The sequence below is a fragment of the Condylostylus longicornis genome, unplaced genomic scaffold, assembly GCF_029603195.1.
Source record: "Condylostylus longicornis isolate FDR11 unplaced genomic scaffold, ASM2960319v2 ptg000055l, whole genome shotgun sequence".
NCBI lineage: Eukaryota > Metazoa > Arthropoda > Insecta > Diptera > Dolichopodidae > Condylostylus > Condylostylus longicornis.
Genome location: NW_026578024.1, coordinates 157745 through 180002, shown reverse-complemented (window position 1 = coordinate 180002; position 22258 = coordinate 157745). Strand labels below are relative to the sequence as shown.

Below are 22258 nucleotides of genomic sequence, written 5' to 3'. Positions count from 1 at the left end.
TTTAACATTATTTTGCGACCATTTTTCTGCTCCGAATGACTATAGCACGTTACAGGTTCACCCTGTATACCGCTGCTGGTTATACAGGCTGTAGTCTAGCAAATTTTTTATTTAAACTTAAAATCGGAAAACAGTAATTTTTTTTCACCATAATCTTGTATATATATGTATATAATACACAACTAAATCTTATATATATATATAATACATAATTTGTTTGTAGCCAGATTTTTACAAAAAAAGAAATAGCGTACAGAAAATATAATATGGATAGAAAAAACAGAAATTGAAAACAAATTGTATTTACAACACAGCACAATTTTCATTTCTCGTACATCGTATTTTATGTACATAATATCGTGTTCGTATCCTATAGTGTACTGTATTCAGTAAAGCTTTTCCTACATAACTCTTACAATTTTTAGCGTTATGTTAATGCTTTCATGTTATGCAGGTTGAATAAGCCGCAGCACAAGAGATTACATATTATTCATTCTTATTGGCGCCATTTGGGATATTGAGTTTTGGGTGTATACGCACTTCTTATGATAGGGAAGCATAAATAAACTATTTTTAGAAAAATTTCGGTCTGTCTATCGGTCTAGTTACCGGTCTGTGTGCGTAAGTGCGTATCAGTGTTGTTATTTTTAGTACTTTTGTACTTTTTTTATTACATTTTGAAGTTCTATACTACCATAATATTGCAAAGCCATTTCTACTACTTTTTGCATTTATACTAAAAAGTGTCATTATTTGCATTTGTTTACGCAAATGTCAAATGTATTGTTATGAAAATGGAATTTACACAACAAAAACAACTTGTTCTACAAAAAACTAAGTTGAGGACCTCATTATTAAAAACGCTACGCAAAGGAAATTTCAAATGTTCAAATTTCATATTAGTTTTCATATTAATTAAAACTCGTGATTGTCATTAATACGAAGTGTAAACGTGCAGTTTTGAACGCGAGCACATTCAAAGATCTCTGTTCATTGAAATTTGTTTTGAGTATAGTTCCGTAAAATCGTAATTAAAATTTTGTATACAGCTAAAAAATATATAGAAAATATATGCACTAGTTAATTTATAATAATAAATTAATTGAAAATTTTATTATGAATTAATTTTTGGAAATAAAAGTAAATTGAATTATATCCTTCCATCTATTTGCAATACATACACATATTATATCCTTGTTATTTATTCCATTTTTTCTCCTGTTAATTCATTTCAAAATTTTGTTTCAAAGATGTTATTCTTAATTACAATAAGAAAAAATTCCAAAAAATATAATTGTTTTCATAAACGAAGTTTGATTTAAAATCAATTTTAAACAAATAACTGATTTCAATTTTTGAACAGCACGGTTGCTGCTCGTTTTATTAAATTTCGAGTTTTCTACAAAACAGTTGATGAACGAAAAAAATTTATATGGAAAAATAAAAAATAGAATTTTCTTAATCTCATGTCAAAAATCTTAGCTTCACAAAATCCATATTTTTTGTTTAGTGTTAATACTACGCTAAAGCTCTGCGTACTACTTTTTCTGAAAGAAAATGCTGCTGTTTTTTTTACAAAACACATTTTCTCAAAAATGAACAAAATTTGTATAAGCTTCGTTCGTAAGAGAAATAACCAACCGGTTTTCTTTTAAGTATAATATTAAGTTGAGGGTGTTAAAAAGTTAGCTTATAAATTTTTTGGAATGAACAAGGTCAATTTTACACTTTTTACCGTATCTAAGGAACTAATTGACGGAACTTCTTGAAATTTATTATTTGAGTTCTGTTTGCTAAGAACAGAACTAACTGACGAACTTCTCGGGGAATTCAAATGGTATAAAATTTAACAAAAAAAATTGATTGTACTTGATAAGTTTAAATCACAACGCAAGTAGTAAGGAATTTTTCGTTTCTAAAAGTTTTTAAAATAATTACATAATATAGTATCTATCTTTTGAATAAAGGAAAAATGTAAATCGAGAGTTTTTGACATTTCAAAAGAAAAAGTATATGTATATGCTTAAAAGAGTTTGTTGTCTCTTTAATTTGATATACAGTGTAAAAAAATAGGCAAATTAGGTGCCGCTAATAACTTACTTTTCTTCACTTCCATAAACATGTTTGCTATATGGATAAGAAAAGAGCAGTTGAAAGAAAAACTTCAAATTTATTAGGTAAGATAGAAATTGTTGAATGTATGTAGACGTACATATATATATAGTTTAGTCATGTTTGTTTGTCCGTCTTATCAATAACTGAAATTCAGAATCAAATTTAGTTACGAATAAGTAAGAAGCAAATTTTAACGTTTCCTAACAAATTTTGTTTATCCCGGTTGATTTTGTTGAAAATCTGATAACCGCAATATGTGACTTTATGGCTCTATGTATGACTTTTGTATTTTTAAAATTCAGATTTATTTCAAATTCATACTCATTTTTTAAGTGCAATGGCTTCTACTATGGTATATGGATGTAATTTTTTATATTTCATAAGTTGACAGCTTATTACCAGATATAATTCTAAATTTCTTCCTGCATTAAATGAATTATTTATATATTATGTAAATCGTGACGCAGTTTTGTTTCAATGTTTTCAAACATTTAAATTTAGTGCTATTCACTTTAGGCGCATTTAATTTTCTATAATAGAAAAAGATAAGAATTTAGTATGCAAACATGTATTTGATGCATGTATTAAATTGAAATTTTATTAGGACAGGTTATACGTAGCTTTACTTGGCAAAAGTTTTTTAAATACAAACATCTGAATGATTTATTCGACAAAATTACAAAAAAAGTATATCATATGGTTTGCCTCCTAAGAGCCTAGAAGGAAAATAAAATTACTGTTTTTCCATACATAAATTTAAGTAAAAAGCAAATTTAACAAAAATGAGAGTAGACACTCTCTATGCAGAAGCCTAAATAACCATCAATGCACAATCAATTTGTTGAACAACTAAAAAAATTGAATTTTTATTTAATCCTTTTGATTGATCATTATTAATTAAAAGAAAATTTGTATTTGGAAAAAATTGTCATTTTTTATCGTTTATCGTACCTAATTAGTTTAAAATTTTTTAAATTATTTGGTTTCTTTATATTCTTATAATACATAAAAGGAATATTTGGTCAAACATTTTATTATATATAGTTAAAAATGCTTCAAAAGTAAAATATTTTATACTTTTTTAACATTATACTTTTGCATTATGTAAAAAAATGTGTGAATTATTTAAGCAAAATTTAAATAAAATTCTGAAATGTATACATATATGAATATATATTTCCGTATATATTTCTATAAAATGTATATAAATATATAGTGTTTTAATTTATGTCGTTCTGTTTTATAATCTAAGTAAGGATTTAACGGGAATTTGACTTATTCGGCAATAGTATTTTAATTATTGAATGATTCAAGTTTACAAATTTGCGTTTGAGTAGATGGTCATTTTCGTTCCTCACCCGAAAGTTGCTTTTTGAGTGATTTATAGATCATTCGGAAAATACTGTGCTAGCTTCTTAAAAAAAAATGGTTTTTTAGCATTTTTCCAAAAACAATTTTGAAAAAAGTGCCTATTAGTCTCGTTCTGTCCGCCTTTTCGTCCGTCTGTTCGTCCGTCCGTGGACATGTTTACAAAACTTCCACACCCTTGATGATACAAAACTGAAATTTTATATATACATAAATCTTTACTAAAAACTTACTTCCGTAGAAGAAAATTTTTATCTATCTCTCCCCTTCTCAGAGTTATAGCACCTCAAAATTCTAAAAATGCCATTTTTTAACTATTTATTACAGCGAAACCAAAAGCATTTTTAAAATTTTGCAAACGCAGAAACGTACTGCCTTGTTTCTTTCTACCTAGACATATCATACTTGAACTTTAAAAAATCAAAATGACCATTAAAATTTACCGTTATCTTAAATTTGTTTTTTCCAAATTTTTATAAATAGTTTATTCCACGAGAAGAAAATTTTTTTCCATCTCCCCCACATCTCTAGTTATGGTTCCTCGAAATATGTAAAATTTGAATTTTTAGCACCTTATGTTGGGGAGATGGAAAAAAATTTTCTTCGAATTTAATTTAAAGTTCGAAACTGCAAGTCTTTTCGAATTTCTGCAAGTGCAGAAAATTAAAGGCAATGATCCCAAATGTATGCAATCTTTGAAATAGTTTCGTAAATGAATGAAAGTAATTTTATTAATGTAATACATAGCTAGATTTTTTTTAAAAGCATTATTTTCTTTTGTTGAAGGGAAAAGTGCTAAATTACAAATAATTGGTTTGACTAAAATTTATTATATACTAAAATCAGCAAACAGAAGAAACTTAAATAACTCACATATTTATTATTATTAAAAATTTAGAAAACAAATATTTTTTGTATATTTTTCTTTCAAATAATGTTATTAAATTTTTAACCAAGCAAAATTATTGCACAATAATCGAAATTAATTTAAAAGTAAAAAATAAAATCAAAAACTAAAAAAAGAAATATTGAATCAACTAGCGCATTTTGGCTACACACTTTGCGCTCTTTTATATAAATATTTTTATACCTGTATTTGCTGTGTGTACATTTGAAATTGACATAAAATTTTTAATTTTTTAAGTTGTAGGCACAACTAATATAGAACATAACTGGAAGTTATTTACCCATTTTTTACAAAAGTTTCTATAATCAAAGCAAATCGCTGTTTCTATAATCAAAGCAAAGCAAATGCTGGCAAAAGTTTTGTGCCATTCCGGAATCAATTTTTAATTAGTACAATAGTGTACAAATTCAAAATTTTAAATATTAAGAATAAGTGTATACATATATAAGGTGCCTCGTATCAAAGTGTACCACTACATACCATTGTATAGACCCGCATGAGGAGACAAATTTTTTGTATGGATACGATGTTCACAGCTCAACAGATTCCGAGTTACAGTGACTTAGAGTCGAATCCGCTTACTTTAAAGTTTTTTTTTTACTTTGAAAATTTTAAGCATAACTCCGGTGCGAAATAGATGCGTGACAAAATATGATTTGAAATCCTCAAAAAAGTGCTATCTAATGAATTAGTTCAAATCTTTTCAAATTTTGAAGTGACATGACTTTAAAGTTTGAAAATGTGAATTTTTAACTTTTCATTTTTAAAAATATGTTAATTTTGTGTGTAACTTAAAATTAATTTTTTCTCTAATTTTACCACAACTGGTAGATCTGCCTGCTGAGCTTTAATTTAATATATCAATAATTTTCATTCCTGTTATGATTTGAGAGTTATTGAGAAAAATGAAATGCTTCAATTTGTTTTTTGACGATTTAAAAAACACAAATTTAAAAATTTTGTTATTTTAAAAATTTTGTTATTTTAAAGATTTAAAAATTTTGTAAGAATTCAAAATATTTATAACAAATATTCAAAATGATGTCCTTCTTCTGCTTGATAATTTTAGTCGATGTACTCGTACTAAATTTTTTTGAACCTCTGCAAATATTGAAAGTCTAGAACTCATAAAATTGCAGTCTTCATTGATACAGTCGCATTATTCAACTCTGGTTTCAACATGTTTTTTATAAATGATGTTTTTCAAGTGACCCCATAAATAAAAATTCAAGATGGTTAGATCGGACAATCTTGTTGGCCATGGAAAAGTTCCTCCTACCATGTACAAGCAACATTCTTCTCAATAAATGAAGTGGAATGTTGTGTCATTGATTTCTTTAAAAATTAAAATTTTTCGAACTTTAAAGTCATGTCATTCCAAAATCTAAAAAGATTTTAAATAACAAAGCACGGGAACGAAGATATATATAAAATTTTAAAAAGTATGTAAAAAAACTTTCAAATTTGACTTTAAGCCTCTGTAACTCGGAACCTATTAAATTTTGAACATCGTTCACATACAAAAGTTTTGTTTACTCATGAGGCTTTATACAATATTATATAGCACTGTACTTTGATACGAGACACCCTGTATATACTTATAAACGCATATATAATACACAAATAACGCACAATCAATTATTTGAAAAGCAAATTATCGATATTGCATATGTTACTTTTCTCATAATGTAGAGAATTTATGATTATTTTTTTTAATTACAAAATTTTTGTATTTGAAAACAAATTTTTTTACAAAAATCACCTAATTGCATTATTCTAAAAAGCATGGATCGATTTACTTTTTAATACAAGAGGCATGTTTTAATTTTATTTTACAAATTTATTTTGTAAATAATGTAAGTTGAAAATTTAATAATTGCATTTTTTGTATTGAACTAAAATATTTTACATATTCGTTTATTATATAAATTGTAGTTAAAGTTTTTTTGTATACTCCAACTATTTTGTTAGCAAAATCAATTTTAATGTGTAAGAAAAAAAAATCAAAGTTTAAACAAACAAAATGTATAATATTTTTTAAAGTGTTAATTAATGTCTATATTTTACTTTTATATAAATAATATGTAAATTTAATAAATTTATTGTTTGCACATAAAATGGGTTAAAAAGAATTATTTTTAGACATTCATACGATTTAATTTAAGTTAAGTATATACAAAAACAAAAATAATTGTTATAAAATGTCAGAAATTCTATATAATAATTCGATGTTGGATTTAAATAGAGAAGTATTCTTCAATAAGTCGGGTAAATTCAAAAGTAATCGATTTTATTTTTGCACGAACTTTTAATAAACAACTAGTTCTTAAGAATAAAATTTTGTATAAAGAAATTTCAGGATTTTAAAATTTGCAAAAATATGTAAATATTTGTATACTTATATTGTAATTTCAAATAATCCAGAAATAATTTCCACAGCTATCTTATTTTTAATCAAAAAATTGCTGCTGTTAAAAATATTAACAGAATACACTGGGTATGTAATTTTTTGCTGCAATAAAAAATTAAGAACATAATTTTTATTTGTTAAAAAGTTGATAGATGTTAGATCGATTGTTTCTAATTGAAGTAAATGAAAATTTTCCTTCATAGCAATTCTGTTTTATTTGTACAACAAAACAAGAAAGTTTTAAACAAATGCCAATAGATTTGGTTTTTCTTCTGTGTTAATGCACAAAAATTTATCCAAAAATTTGAAAAACTTATGATTTCCTCATTTTTACTGGCAATTTTAAAAGAATAAATTTTTTCGGGATTCGAAAATCTATTCACAATGAAAACCTTCTCAAAACAATCAGAAATCGAAAAATAACAATTTTTATTTAAAGATTTCTGACAAGAAAAATTTTAAAATTTTGATGTGTACATGACACAGAATTAATCTAAAATTAATACTGTATGACAATTATACCCGTACGAACGTATGTTCAAAGGGTATATTAAATTTGCCTTACCGTTTGTAACACTAAGAAATAATGGTCTGAGATATAGACTTAAGCATATGTTTTTTATCAGCTTCGAATTCTGGGTCAATTTAGCTTTGTCCGTCTGTCCGTCCGTCCGTCTGTTCGGGTAGCTGCCGGGTAGAAACTATAAAAGCTGTGGTATTAAAATTTCACACAAGTAAATATATGAGCAGGACCAATGTGTTTGATAAAAGTCGTTGAATTTACTTGGCTCCTTCTGGTAGCTGCCATACAACTTTAAAGGTTATCTTATAGCATCTTAGAAAATATTGAAAACACTGTACTGAAATTTTGCATAAATTAATATCGTAATACGACAACTTAAAGTCATAGTCAACTATGGCATATTTATTCGCGCATAGGATAACAAATTCGTCCAACTTTATTTTTTCTTATTTTTCTTAATTTTGAATATAAACATTTTTATAAACTCATAATGAACATAAAAATTTTCATAAATACTTTTTATAATTAATTTTTGACATTTCATTGAGTTAATAAATTTATTTTAACATCAGCGTGTAGCTCATTTTAAAACATATTTAATTATAACATATATTGTTTTAATCTTGAAATTTCTTAATTACCATAAAATTATTTAAAAAATTGTAATTAGCCATAATTGTAAACTTAAAAAACAATTATTAATAATTGAACATTATGTTTTAATATTTTATTTAAATAAGTGTTTAGCAGCTTTTAGTTATATGAATTTCTAATTAACGATAAAAATATTTTTTTCTCTATTTTTCTCAACTGTTAACTTTTTTTCTACATAATATGCAAAATAAATATGAAAACATTTTGTAATTCGTTACGGATACAAATTTGAATTGAATATTTTCAATCACGTCTTCATCCGCTCAAATATTCGCTTTAAAAACTAATCGACCCCTAAACAAAAATTTCCTATCAACCATCAATAAAAAAAAATATAAAAAATCTAATTTTTAAAATTTCACAACTAAAAAATTGGCCTACAACTCACAAAAACAAAAAATCATACAAATAAAATGGAATTTCTAAAAATTATATGAAAAAAATATTTTATTCAAATTGAAAAGAAAACCTCCTGATTTGGAACTAGAGGGTCTATTCAAAAGACATTTTACTACAGTGGAATTTTTCCAAGGAACTATAATGAATCCAATCGATCTACAAAGGGTTAAGGTAAAAACTGAATACATTTTTCTTTTTAGTTATTGTTTTGTTATTACAATTTTTTATTTTTTAAAATATGTTGTTAGGATTTGAAATAACATTCTAAATAGTAAAACTGCAAAATTAAGAAAAGTTATCATTGTGTTAATGTTAAATTTAATAACATTTTTTAATAAAAGTTAACTTTAACTTTGGTAAAATAATAAAAAGAAAGCTCAATATAGTACAATTTTACGTGACGCGTTGAATTTTCTAAAGTAGAAATTTTAGCTGTCTTACCACGTAGCTACAAAGTTATTTAAATTTTTCGTAAATTAAAAGTTTTTTTATGTAACCTTAAGATCAGTTTTTATACTTTTTCTGTAAGTAAGTTTTTTTATGAAGTAAAAAAGTTTCTAACTATTATCTGTTTATTTTGAGCTCAATATTTTTATGGATATTTTATGAAACAAGGGTTTTTTTTTAGTGAGATTTTTGATGTTGTAACTCTCATAAGACGAGAAAATTATAGCGTCACTTAAATATCAAAAAGTAATTTTTCGGCTTTAAATGTAAATATTATTTTGGTAAGATGAAAATCGAATAACGAAGAAACAAATACTAGTCCTGTTATAATTTTTTTGGAAACAAAAAAAAAATATTTTTTTCACTTATGTATTGATTTATATTACCCTTTGCCATAACTCAAATATTTACAATTTCAATAAATGTTAAAACGTAAAGTTTTAAAATATTACTATTACTAAAAAATTTAAATTATTATATAAATTTATCTTGCCCAATTGAATCAAACACAGTATTTTAACATTAAACGTTATTCATGGATTTTTATGATAATTAAGTAAAAAAAAAAAACAAATCATACACATAATTGTTATACATACATATATAATACTTTTGTCCTGTTTAGTTTTGAATACAATATAATAATTTATAATAATTTTTCTAAAAAATCTCCTTAAGACATTGAAATATTGTATTATGAAATTTATACAATGCATAATGATATTATGAAATATGTAAATAAAAAAACAAAAATCAAATAAAATTTGGGAATAATGTTTCATAAATTCTGATTAAAAATAAAATAATGGTGCAAAGAAAAAGATATTATTTTATTTGCATCGAATCTATATATTTTCGATAAACTGCGCTATTTAGCTACCACTATTCTAACAAAAGCTTGCAATATTTCTCAAATTATCTATTTAGAATGCATTTCAAAAATATAAAAAAATTAAATTTTTTCATAAAAGTTTTTGAAAATTCTATGCTATTGAATAGAAAATTACATCCTAGTTTTATCCCTTTAAGGATATTCGTAATTTATAAAATATATATGAAAATATATGAAAAAAGTCTTAATGTATTTTGTTTTCTTTTTTAATTTTTAAAACTTTAATTTAATTTATATTTTTTATCAACTTTTATAAATATGATTTTCGATGTTGAGAAATTTGTGTTAAACTTTTATGTTAACAAATAAAACCGTTGTTCGTTGTTTTAACAGCAAATAAAAAATAATAATTATTAAGTATTGGGTATTTGAGCGTGAAAATTTGCAAAAACAAATCTCATATAACTTATATACACTCACATAATAATATTAAAACTAATCACCGCATTAAAACATAACAGAGTAGTGCCTCTGACACATCATGACAATAGAACATAAACATAATATATATAAATTACCAAAAGTTAATTTTCTTCGAAGCAATTTTATTTTTTTAAATCAATATGAATGTTGTCGAATTATAGCAGTTATACCTAATTTTTTTAGAACGATGTGTTGCGTGTGAATAAGTATGCAATTTTTAGTTTAACTATCACTTCCAAAGTCTTTCTTTTGCCCTTTGTTCTTCAAATTACGTTTTATTTCCAGAAGACAATCTTAATAACTTAAATACATGATTTATTGTATAATACTTGCGTTTCATGTCATCTAAATACCTCGAAGTAGTTGGCTGTGGTTGGATGGAACGCTCGATTGTATGGGAATATATTTACATATGTAGTTTGCTCATTTGTATAATCTGGTATGTAGAAGTAAAAGCTTACAGATAAATATAAGTATTGAATATATCAATAAAATAAAGTCATCTAGGGGAATCGATGTAATAACTTTGTAAAGTATAATGAATTTTATTCAATTTTCGCCATATTTAACTCTTATTCAAATAGTTCAAAAATACTTGTATGATAAATCTAATCTCATTAAAAAGGAATGCTCTAATGGTGTTATTAACTAAGTTTATGACAACAAAGATGTTGATACAATCATATGATAACTAAATGATGACTGAGTGATCTGCTACGCATTCTTATACTAACTATATACATATGTATATCCTATTATTGCTTAAAAATTGTTTCTGTACATTTCTATAATTTTAAACATTAGAATCGTTGGTTTTCAGTTTGGAATTTAATTGAAAAAACCTGATGTAGTCATCACATAACCGACCGCAAATTATTAAAATTATGAAAATTTCTAATCATAAGTAAGTAACTGCTAATAAGTTTTTAGTTCCTATTTCTATAAAAATAGAAATTTAGCTCCTAGAAGGGGTTGACTTTATGATCTCCAAATTCCCTAAAAAATTGGCCAATTAGTTCCGGCTGCAAATAGAATTCAAAAATTAATCTTCAAGAAAATCCGTAAATTATTTTTTACAAGATATTGTAAAAAATGTAAAATCGGCCATAATGAAAGTTCAGTTTCTCAACTCCAATATTTCAATAAAATTAACTGGTTCATTGTTCATATATGAAATTCCAATTTAATCTGTTGAATTAGTCCAGTCGCAATTCAGATTCAGATCTGTATAGACAGATTGACTAACAGACATCACATGGTCGCTGAAAACGAATATGTTACATTTCCACGGAAATCCGTATCTCAATTTCGAAAATTTATTACATTTTCTTCATTTCTTTTTTAAAGAAGCTCGTAAAGCTCATTTCCTAAATTTCAATAACAAAACCATAATAACTTATAATGGTTTTTGGAGGAAATACACTTTTACGCGGCAGGAAATTGTAAATAAACCATTTTCAGATGTGCAAATTCGTATCTCTAGTTCGGTTGAACCGATATTCACGAAAGTTTACATCTGAGTTTGTTTCGAGGATGGGACGATTTAATCAACTTTTGAAATAAGTCAATTCTCAGGATCGGAAACTTTACTACGGACCAATTTTTCGTTTTTTATGATAAGAAACTAATGCACAGCATTTCTTGAAATTTTATATATATGAATTCTGTTTGCTACAGGAACTGTTTGAGGAATCTTGCAGGGAATTAGGGTGGCATGAAGTGAACCTCTTTTAAGATCTAAATTCCCATTTTGGTAGGTATGATTAAAAGCTTACTAGCGTCTTCAAAATATGAAAAAAGGACATTTCAAAGAACATTTTTATGATCTAGTGCAACATTTTTGTCATAACAGAATACATAACTGATGTGATCAGCACATGTGCTGATCGTATCAGTTTTTTCAAGATAAAAAAATGCATTATACACAACTCACGTTAGGAGTTGTTATTGAATTAATGCAGTTTGCAAATCTCGCTTATAGTTTTACTTCGGATATATAATATGTTTCGAAAGGTCTTCACTTATAAATTAAAAATTTTCAAATTCATACTGGTTAAAATTAAGAAATTACTATATATAAAATTTAAAAAAGAAAGATAATTATGCTTTCACACTAACACATCTATGTACATAAAAGCTACAATTTGTCCTTAAGTGTGTTATACAATTTTAAAACAAAACTTTACACTATATTCTTTTACACCTACACATTTTTAGTTGACACTTTATAAAAACTGTTTGATGATAAATTATTATATTTTTTTAACATGATTATTTTTATTCAATTAATGTTGTGTTCGCCTATTAACGTATTTTAAATATTTATTTAAAAAAAAGTCACTATTTATGTATGTTTCATCACCAAGCTCTTTATATGTATGTTACAATTATCAAAATGTCTACATAAATCCTTTAGTGTGAATTTTGAACTAAGTAAAATTCCAAAGCAACTGTAATAATATTGTATTATAAAATTACTTTATTGCTAATTTAATTTTTATTAAAACTATTTTAGTAATTAATATAAAACAAAAGTAACGAATATTTAAAAATTTCATCGTAAAACTCGTTGAATTCTGATCAGGAGTTTTAAAATGATGTTTGAAAGCAGCCCGTAGCAAATCTTAATTAAAACTTATTAAGAATCAATAACAAATATATATATATATACATATGTATGTATATATATATGTACTTATATGGACGCAAGTGCAATGTTTGACAAATCGATTGTCGCTTAAGCAAAGACAGCTTAATTGTTATGGAACAAAATACATATTTTCTACATTCACGACCTAGAATATTTTTCTGGACTATGATACTAAATCTTTTCATTTAAATTATTCAAACATTATAACCACAGCTATGAATAAAATAACGTATATATGAGAGCTCACAGTTTAATATGCAGCAACGCCGTGCTTTATAATTAAGTGTTATGTAGAAAATAGTACGGTAAACATGTTTTTGTTACAAGAACAAATCTAAAAGTATATTTTATGTTTGTATAATTGATTTATAAAAGTAAACATTATATGTATATGGTAGGTAAGTGAAACAATAAAAAATAATAATAATATAAAACGAAATATATAAGGAAAATGTAAAATTGAAATATGAAATTTGTAACTAAAAAAAAAAATTTGGAAAAATTTTAATAAAATTTACAGATTTTGCACTAATTCTTAAGTTAATATTTTTGTATTTTGTTGTAACAGAATTGTAACTCATCTTATGCATTTATGTTATGTTGCATGGCTATGTAAAATTTTTTTGTCTTACTATAATAAGCAATTTTTGGTATTAAATTGTAAGTGTTTGCTCAATTATCATTGATGTGTCACCTGTCATAGTTTTTTTAACGTTGCTTTTTTTTATTATTTTCTTTATCATTTAATTTTTATATTTACATACATAAAACTAAAAATTTGAAATACAAAAGTAATCTTTTTTGACTTACCAAATAAAAATATATTATAATAAGAATATATACATATATATATTTAATTAAGAATAAATAATGTATCAACTTTTGTAATACAGAAGGTTTTTGTAAAGAGACAAAAACAAATCAGATAAAACTTAAAAGGACGTTAAAGAAAAAAACATTGTTTTCGGATACCAATGTGAAGAAATACTCTCTCAATCATGATGATATTGATCAGTCATTTCTTTCCGCCATTATTCTTTACACAGCTTCAAGCATTTATCCCTTTTATCTAATGAAAATTTGTCTTTTAAAAATATATTTTTCTTTCATCTACATAATTTGAAATGTTTAATATTCAGCTATTTTTGAGATCGAAAAGTATTTTGCATATAAAACTTTCACATTCTTGAATTAAAATTAACATAAGCTTAAGGAGGATTTCCACTCACGCCCGGAAAAAATATTAACCAATCAATCAATTTTAATTTTACTAATACATATGCAAAACTGAATTGGCTGGACAGTTGATTGGTCCACTTTTTTTGAGAAAATTAAAAAAAAAAACAAGTTTTGACTGAAGATTCATGAAGATTCAGAGCTATGACACAAACACATTCTCTAGACGTGTTAATTTGCTTAATAAACTTATAAGCTACCGTGAATACAAACAATATAAGCTATCGTAAATATAAACAAAACCCGAAATAGAAGGGTTTTACATAAACTATAATGTTTTTAGAAGCTGGAAAATCTGAAAGACTTTTAGAAACTGGAAAGCGTTACAAAAAATATTACTGGTGAAATTAATGTCATACATATGTACATAGTCAATAGTCAATGTGACTACATTATTTTATAATTGTTCGCATTCTAAAAAATATTTAATCAGCACTTTTTGCAAAAGATTTAAATGTGTTTAAAATTAGTTCATTAAAACCTACAAACCAATTTCAATTAACATTATTAATTTTTATAAGACTTAAAATTTAGTTTGTAAATTATTCATAAACTTCATTGTTATAGTCCCATTCGAACTTTAGAATCTTATATGCTCTCTATGTTAAATACTTTTATCTTAAATCTTAAGTTCCTTATGCTATTTTATATTACAAATTTGTATTTTAGTTAACTTCTGTATTAGAAAACACAAAAGTTGAAAAATTTTTGATTACACTATTTTTAAATTGCGAAGTTTTTTACAGTATTCATTTACTGAATATTTTTTACAATATTCATATAGAATCATATCAAAATAATCTTAGCCATATTCAAAATATTCACTTATCCTATATGAAATATCCTATTCCTTAAATTACCATTATGATCACTTCTTTGATTATTTTATATTTCTTTTTTATTTTAATCTAAAAATTTATGCTTTCATTACTTTATATTACTTTATTAATTTATTGTTTTTTTGTCGTTATTATAAATGTGTACATATCAAGGTTCATGAAGCTGATGCCTGTTTAGTTCTAGCCAATAAATATTGTCAAGATCCTGACGCCGAAGATGCTGCCAATATAATGAGAGTAATCTCAATTAAAAATTACAGTGATGATATTAGAGTAATTATTCAATTAATGCAATATCACAACAAGGTAAACTTAAATACATATATACATATGCGAATTTCAAATTTAATGCTTCATTAATATTTTAGGCATATTTATTAAATATTCCTTCATGGGACTGGAAACAAGGTGATGATGTTATATGTTTAGCTGAATTAAAATTAGGTTTTATAGCTCAAAGTTGCCTGGCGCCAGGTTTCTCAACAATGATGGCCAATTTGTTTGCTATGAGATCATTTAAAACGGTAAGAAAACGCGTTTTAGAAATTTTTTTAATTTTTATGCTAATAATTATTAAAAAGTTCATAGTGAAAATATATGAGAATATTAATAAACTGATCAAAAGCATTTGAAAAAATTTTGCGTATCGTTTATATAACAATGAATTCGAATTAACAATATGAAATTGTTAATTACATAAATTTTAGAGGCATAAAATACTATAAAAAATTTTTGAGGCATACATACAATCGTATATAAAATTGTACAAAAATTCTTACAAAATCGTCTCAATTGAAAATTCTATAAATTTTATATTACAAATGTATAATAATGAAAACTATATATGTATGTATATAAATGACTTAAAAATAAATATTTAGTCACCAGATATGCAAATATGGACAAATGATTATCTACGAGGAACCGGAATGGAAATGTACACTGAAACTTTGAGTCCTTCATTTATTGGAATGCCCTTTGCTCAGGCTACTGAGTAAGTTCTTAACAAATGACTCCAATATAAAATGCAAAACTGAAACATTCTTCGAAATCAGTATATGAAATTTTCCTATGCGAATGCAATAAAAATTTCATTTCGGCACACATATATATGTATGTATATATATATATATATATATATATATATATATATATATATATATATATAACTAGTTAGTTACATATATATGTATATGTGAGCTAGCTAGTGTATATACGTATATATATATTTATATACATATATATAGATACATATATATATATATATAAGTGCATATATTGAAGGATCCTTAACAAACAATTTGATGTCAATTAAACTCCTTATATTCAAAAAATACACTTTCATTATTCTTTTGTCTTTTTGTCGTACTTTTAAATGTTTTTATTTTATTTTGTTACAAATTTTTTATTTTATTTTTTTATTTTCGTGGTTTTTTTTTGGAAATAATTTTCAATGTAACTTGTCATTACTATAACTTTTTTATAAAAAAAATCGTCAAATATCTTGCGAAAAAAAAATAAAAATTTCAAACAAAAAATAAATCCAGTGAAATTTTATAAATTTTAAATCGCATTTTTACCTCTGTTAATTAAATAGAAGATTGTAATTCTCGGAATTAAAAGATTATTAGTCTTCAATATTTCAATTATAATTTTCTCTGATTTGAAAATTGCAGTATCAATACTATAATAATGCACAATTCAGCAAATAACAAATAAATAAACAAAATTGATTTCTAAATCTACAAATCGACATGTGTCAAATTTTGTCTTTCGTCGAAATTATGTGAAACTTCTGTTCTAAAATTAAAAAAAAAATTGTTTTGTTTTTAATGGTTTTTTTTCATTATATGGAAACTATCTAGTCAGAGGAAACAGTTTATATAGTACATAAATTTAAGTAGTGTTTATTACTTATAATATGACATTTTTTATCAAAACAAATAAACTAATAGCCAGTCATGTAGCATTAACTTGTGGTCCATAACGATAGCTATTAAACAATAAATAATTGTACATATTTATTATGTGAATATCTTAATTATAAAATTGAGCTGCTCGTTTGTACAATTTATTTTGTATAATTTCTACAAGTGATTATTGCTCAGCTTTTTCTTTTTGTAAAATAACCAATTCTAAATTGTCCGAGTACAAAAGTTTTTAAAAATTGGCTAAAAAACATTACGTTTCATAAGCATTGTTGCATTTCGTTTTGATAAAACGGTGTGTTTTATACTACTCCGGTTACCCTGCAGGTATAGAAACTTTATTTAAGTTTCCAAAATAATAATGTTCGCAAAATTTTTGTATTCCCAAAAACAAAAAAATTTTGAGAATTATTATTTTGAAATATTACATGCATATTCACTTTTTTTCTATATGGGCCGGTAAGTTTCCCTTCCTTTTATTTTTGATTTTAAGGCGCTAATTATATGGTTATAAGAAAAATGAAAACGAAAAATTTTGTTTTTTATTTTAAGTTAATGTTACAGAGAATTAACATTTGCAATAAAAGATAAAAACAATACTTTCATTTAAAGTTTTAGAACTATATTTTTTATGAGAAATGTAAGAATATTTTTTTTCGATTCAAAATAAGTTTGCTGAACAGCTGATTCAAAATGATGCGAAAGTAGTAAAGCTTTTTTAAGCACTAAAGCTTTTTGTGATAAATTTATCAGAACAAAAATTCTGGTGCAATTTAACCAGAAAAATTGGAAAAATACTATGATGGAGTTTCTAAGATTGTTACTATAAATAGTTTCACTAATAAATTATCATATTCCAATTGCTTCTCATTTTTCGTATGAATTTTTCTGATAGCCGTAATAAGAGTCTAACATTTTTTAGTGTCAATGATTTTATCCTTAATATTTATAATTTATTTTATTTATGCTTATATTAATTTGATTTGTTTTATTGTTATAATTTACAAACGTTAGTGTTTTTTTTATATACAATACATAAGTTAGTTTATATTTTTACGATTTGGGTTCCTTTTAATTTTAATCGTCTTATTATATTTAAATTACTAATTTAATCAACTCTTTGCCAAAATTTAAAAATATAATGCATTGAGATCATGAAATTCTGATGTCATAAAATAAGAATAACATACGTATTTGATTTTATTTCTCTATGCGGAATTAATTTTTCGACTATATTCAAAATTATTAGAAAATTAGAATGGATAAGAACTATTTTAAAATTATAAAAAATTTTCAATATAAAAACAAAAATTTATAATGACTTCAGAGGATTTAGCTTAAAATCTTGTTTAAGCAATTAAAATTCAAAGTAGGCGTTAGATCTGCATTTTGACACAATTAAGTCTAATTAAAATTTCGTTTTGAATTTTTTTTAATAATAAATAATTCTTTGTAAGACAAATGAAATCATCTACGGTAAAAATTTTTATAAACATTCTTACGTAATGGCATCCCCTATTTTTTTTTAAATATTTGTTGTGTCTAAACCTAAGTACAATCGAAAAGTTTTTATTGCACCTAAATTTAATTGTAAACAAAATATTTCCTTTAAAACAAACATAAGAAAGCTTCTCGATGTTGTAATGTTTCATTGATATGTAAGATAATATTTTATCAAAAGAATAACTTCCTCTTCATACATTTCATATAAATTATAACATTAATTAAAACAGGTTTTTATAAAATTATGTAGACCAAATAAATATAAAACAATTAAAACTATTCAAAACAATTACAATATAATAAATTGATTTCACATCAAAAAACTTATCAAGTTTTTAATAATAAAATATTTTTGAAAATAATAAACGCGTTTAAAATTTAAATGTACTCAAACTAATTTTAAAAATTCATACTTTATTTGAAAGAATTTCTCCTTTTTAGTTTTTATTTTTTTTTTTAATTTTTGTTTCGAAACGTTTAGAAAAACAACTGAAAATGTTTCAGTATCTAAAATTAGCTCTCATTGTTGTATGGCAATTCGCCAAAACTTCAGGGGTATGTCAAGTTTCATGAATTTAGTTTTATTATTTTTCCGAAAATTTAAAATTAAATTTTGGAGTTGTATGGCAACTACCCGAGCCAGTGCAGCCATTTTGGAATTGGAAACACCCTTACCCCTTACCCCTTAGGTTTTGAAATATTTAAAAAAGTCTCTTTGAATTGTATGGCTAACCCCGTTGTCCGACTTGATCTGATTACAATAGCAGCCGTCTTCTGCAAAAAAAAAGAAACAACTTGTGGGAGTTCAGTGATTTTTATACCCCTCACGAAGGTTCAGGGTATAAAAACTCATATCTTGAGTTAACTTACCCTATGAGAAAAAAAAAGCTGTTCACTTAAAAATAATGAAATGCTTTCAATACCAAAAAAAATGTTGAAGTCGAAGGTTGTACTTGTAGTTGTTCCGTTTTTTTGCATGTATTTCAAGAATTTTAAAATAATTGTGAATGAAAATATTATTATATTTAATTGATTTTTTAAATATATTTTCGGAATGTTACCTCATTTATAATAAATATTAATTTATTTTGTTATTTCTTCTCAAAAAATAGCCATTTCGATTTAAAAAAACCCATATAAAATAAGGTCGTGCTTTCAAGTTTCACTCTTAGCATTGGGACTTGTAAATTATAAAGACATTAATGGCACACATGGTCATTTTTGGAACAAAAAATAAAAACACAGTTTCTTATATTCTCAAATTGTTTCCCTTCGCTCATATTGAGAGTTGAAAGTAAACTAATTAAATAATTTACAAACGATTTTTATACCCGTACGAACGTATGTTCGAAGGGTATACTAAATTTGCCTTACCGTTTGTTGTGTACTCAAGTGTTAGTTTTTGATCAGCGTCCCATTAATAACTCAAAAACTAATTGAGCTAAGTTCACCAAATTTTCACAAATGATTAATTGTAGTAAGTTCCAGAACCCTATTTAAATTAGACATGATCGAGGTACTGGTTTGGGTAGCTGCCATACAACTTCAAAATTTATTTGTCTATATCTCAGAAACTATAAAAGCTGTGATAAAGAACGAATACATTAGTAGGGCCAATGTGTCTCATAAAAGTTATTGAAATTGCTTGGCTGCTTCTAGTAGGTGCCATACAACTTTAAAATTAAAGGCTCTCAGATACTGTAAAAGTTGCGATATTGAAATTTCGCACAAGTAAAAGTATAAGTAGGGCCGATATGTTTGGTAAAACTCGTTGAAATTTCTTGACTCTTTCTGGTTGCGGCCATACAATTTCAAAAGTTATTTGGCATTATCTCAGAAGTTATTGAAACTATAATATAGAAATCTCGTGAAAACAAGGGTATTATTAGGGCTGTTATGTGTGATAAAAATCATTTAAATTTCTTGACTCGTTTCACATAGAAAATATTGAAAACACAGTACTGAAATTTCGCATAAATTAATATGGTAATATGGCAACTTTAAGTCATAGTCTGTCCCATTCAGCTATGGCAACAAATTCGTACGGGTATCACAGAGTTGACACGGTCAACTCTATTTTTCTCGTTTTTTAATACGGTTGCTTTAAATATGTTTTATCTCATTTTTAAAATATTGCTGGACAAAAGTGGAACAAGTGTGCACTCAAAAGGTTAACACTAACTACGGTTACTTTTTACCAGCGTTAATTATTCAAAAAAACATAGTTATTGATAAATCAAAATGTCATTGACAATTATTATTTCTTAAAAAAGACACACCATAGGTTGTGCTCATGTTTGCAATGATAAGCTGAAGTTCCTGAACTACGTATTAATTATATTTCCAATTTTGAAAAAATTGAGATTTGAACAAATTATTCTATTCTGTATCCCAATTTTTCAATTAACTTTTGTAGTTACTTTCAAGTCAAAATTCTCATTTTTTTAATTAGTCTCATTATTTTTTTAACTAGACGCAGTAAGATTGTTCATTTTTTCAATTGAATCGCTCTTGAGAATGGTGACTAAATTTTCTATATATTTTTGGAAAAAGTATTTTTCTCTCTTGAATAATTACGTTCGTTATGCAAACTTATAACATTCACTCAGTTTCCTGACAACTAGGGAGTAAATTTTTGTTCAACAGTATTTGAATTGAAAGTACAAACCAGCGAAATATTAGATTTACTTTAAAATTCGTCAATATTTTATATATGTTTGTTAAATAATGTATACATTTATTAAACTACTGACAAATTAAAACTTAACCGCTTTCCCAATATTAATTTTTTGTTTTCCAATATTGTTTCTCCATATATTACGTATGTGTGTGTGTACATCCAGCAAACAAATGCCAAAGTGTACAGTTCCTCAACAATATTAAAAATGGATGTAAATTTGCAATTCAAAAACAATAAATTATTGTTTTAATGCGATACGATTAATTTTTGATAAATTGGCCTTGAAATTATAACATAAAAATAATAGTAAAAATTATTTATATAAACTTTAATTTAATGTAAATACATTTAAAATTAAATAAAATTCACAATAAAAAAACAAGAAAAAAAACAATAATTTGTTACAGTCTCCAGATACCCAGGCTTGGCAGAATGATTACCTGCAAGGTACAGGGTGTGAGATGTACACAGAAACCCTTTCACCTTCTTTCACCGGTCATACTTTCCCACAAGCAAGCGAGTAAGGATTTAACTCCAAATTTAACATAGAATGAAAATATTGTACCTCCTAAAAAAAGCTAGAATTTTTTTAAATAGCATAAAATTCATTTTTTGTAATAACAATAACGTTCTTATACATATACATTTTGTTTTTGTTTTTTATTCGAATTTTTAAGTAGAGGTGATTCTTAGAAAATAACTATTTTTCAATAGGAGATAAGAATGCTTTTAAATAAAATTCCTTTTTATCCTGTTACTTATGATAAATTAGAGAAACTAAAAATGCATTTTGCTTTTTAATGTCGTCAAGAATCACTTCTCTTTTTCATATACATACATATGCAACAGATCAACAGTTTTTACCCATATCATAAATTGTTCACTTTAAAATTTTTTAAATTTTTTTAACTTATTTTAACAGCCAATCAAACAAATGTTACACTGTTTAATTAAAGAAAAATAATAACAATTTATCATCACATCAGATGTCATTTATGTATATTTTCTCATTTTATATAGAATTTGTTGTTAGAAAATGCATTATTGGTTATGACAATTATTGTTACGAAAACTTTACATTTTTTGTTTTAAACATAGAATGAAAATTTTTAATTTAAATGATTTTTTTTAATATTAACTAAAAATATTTTTATTCTATATCTGTTGATAAAAAAGTAGACAATGTGCCTTTTTAAGTTGACTATATTCGAGACATGTGTATGTATATTTGTACTAATTTTGCTTATGTAAGTAGTTTTAATTATTTTGATTTATTTCCTCCAG

The 22258-nt window shown here is 25.0% G+C and overlaps 1 protein-coding gene across 37 annotated transcripts in view; it reads left to right on the top strand.

The window, feature by feature from the left end:
• The window catches only part of LOC129611797 (calcium-activated potassium channel slowpoke), a 123670-nt gene that overhangs the window by 63760 nt on the left and 37652 nt on the right, over positions 1-22258 (top strand). For 13 of the 37 annotated variants that reach the window (XM_055525114.1, XM_055525120.1, XM_055525107.1 and 10 more), the window contains exons 11-13: positions 15017-15169; positions 15232-15387; positions 21382-21494. In XM_055525114.1, coding sequence (XP_055381089.1) covers positions 15017-15169; positions 15232-15387; positions 21382-21494 — 422 coding nt within the window. Of the gene's footprint in view, positions 1-8441; positions 8548-15016; positions 15170-15231; positions 15388-15744; positions 15858-21381; positions 21495-22258 lie in introns of all 37 variants that reach the window. The other 24 variants (XM_055525109.1, XM_055525118.1, XM_055525145.1 and 21 more) reach the window with 3 other exon arrangements.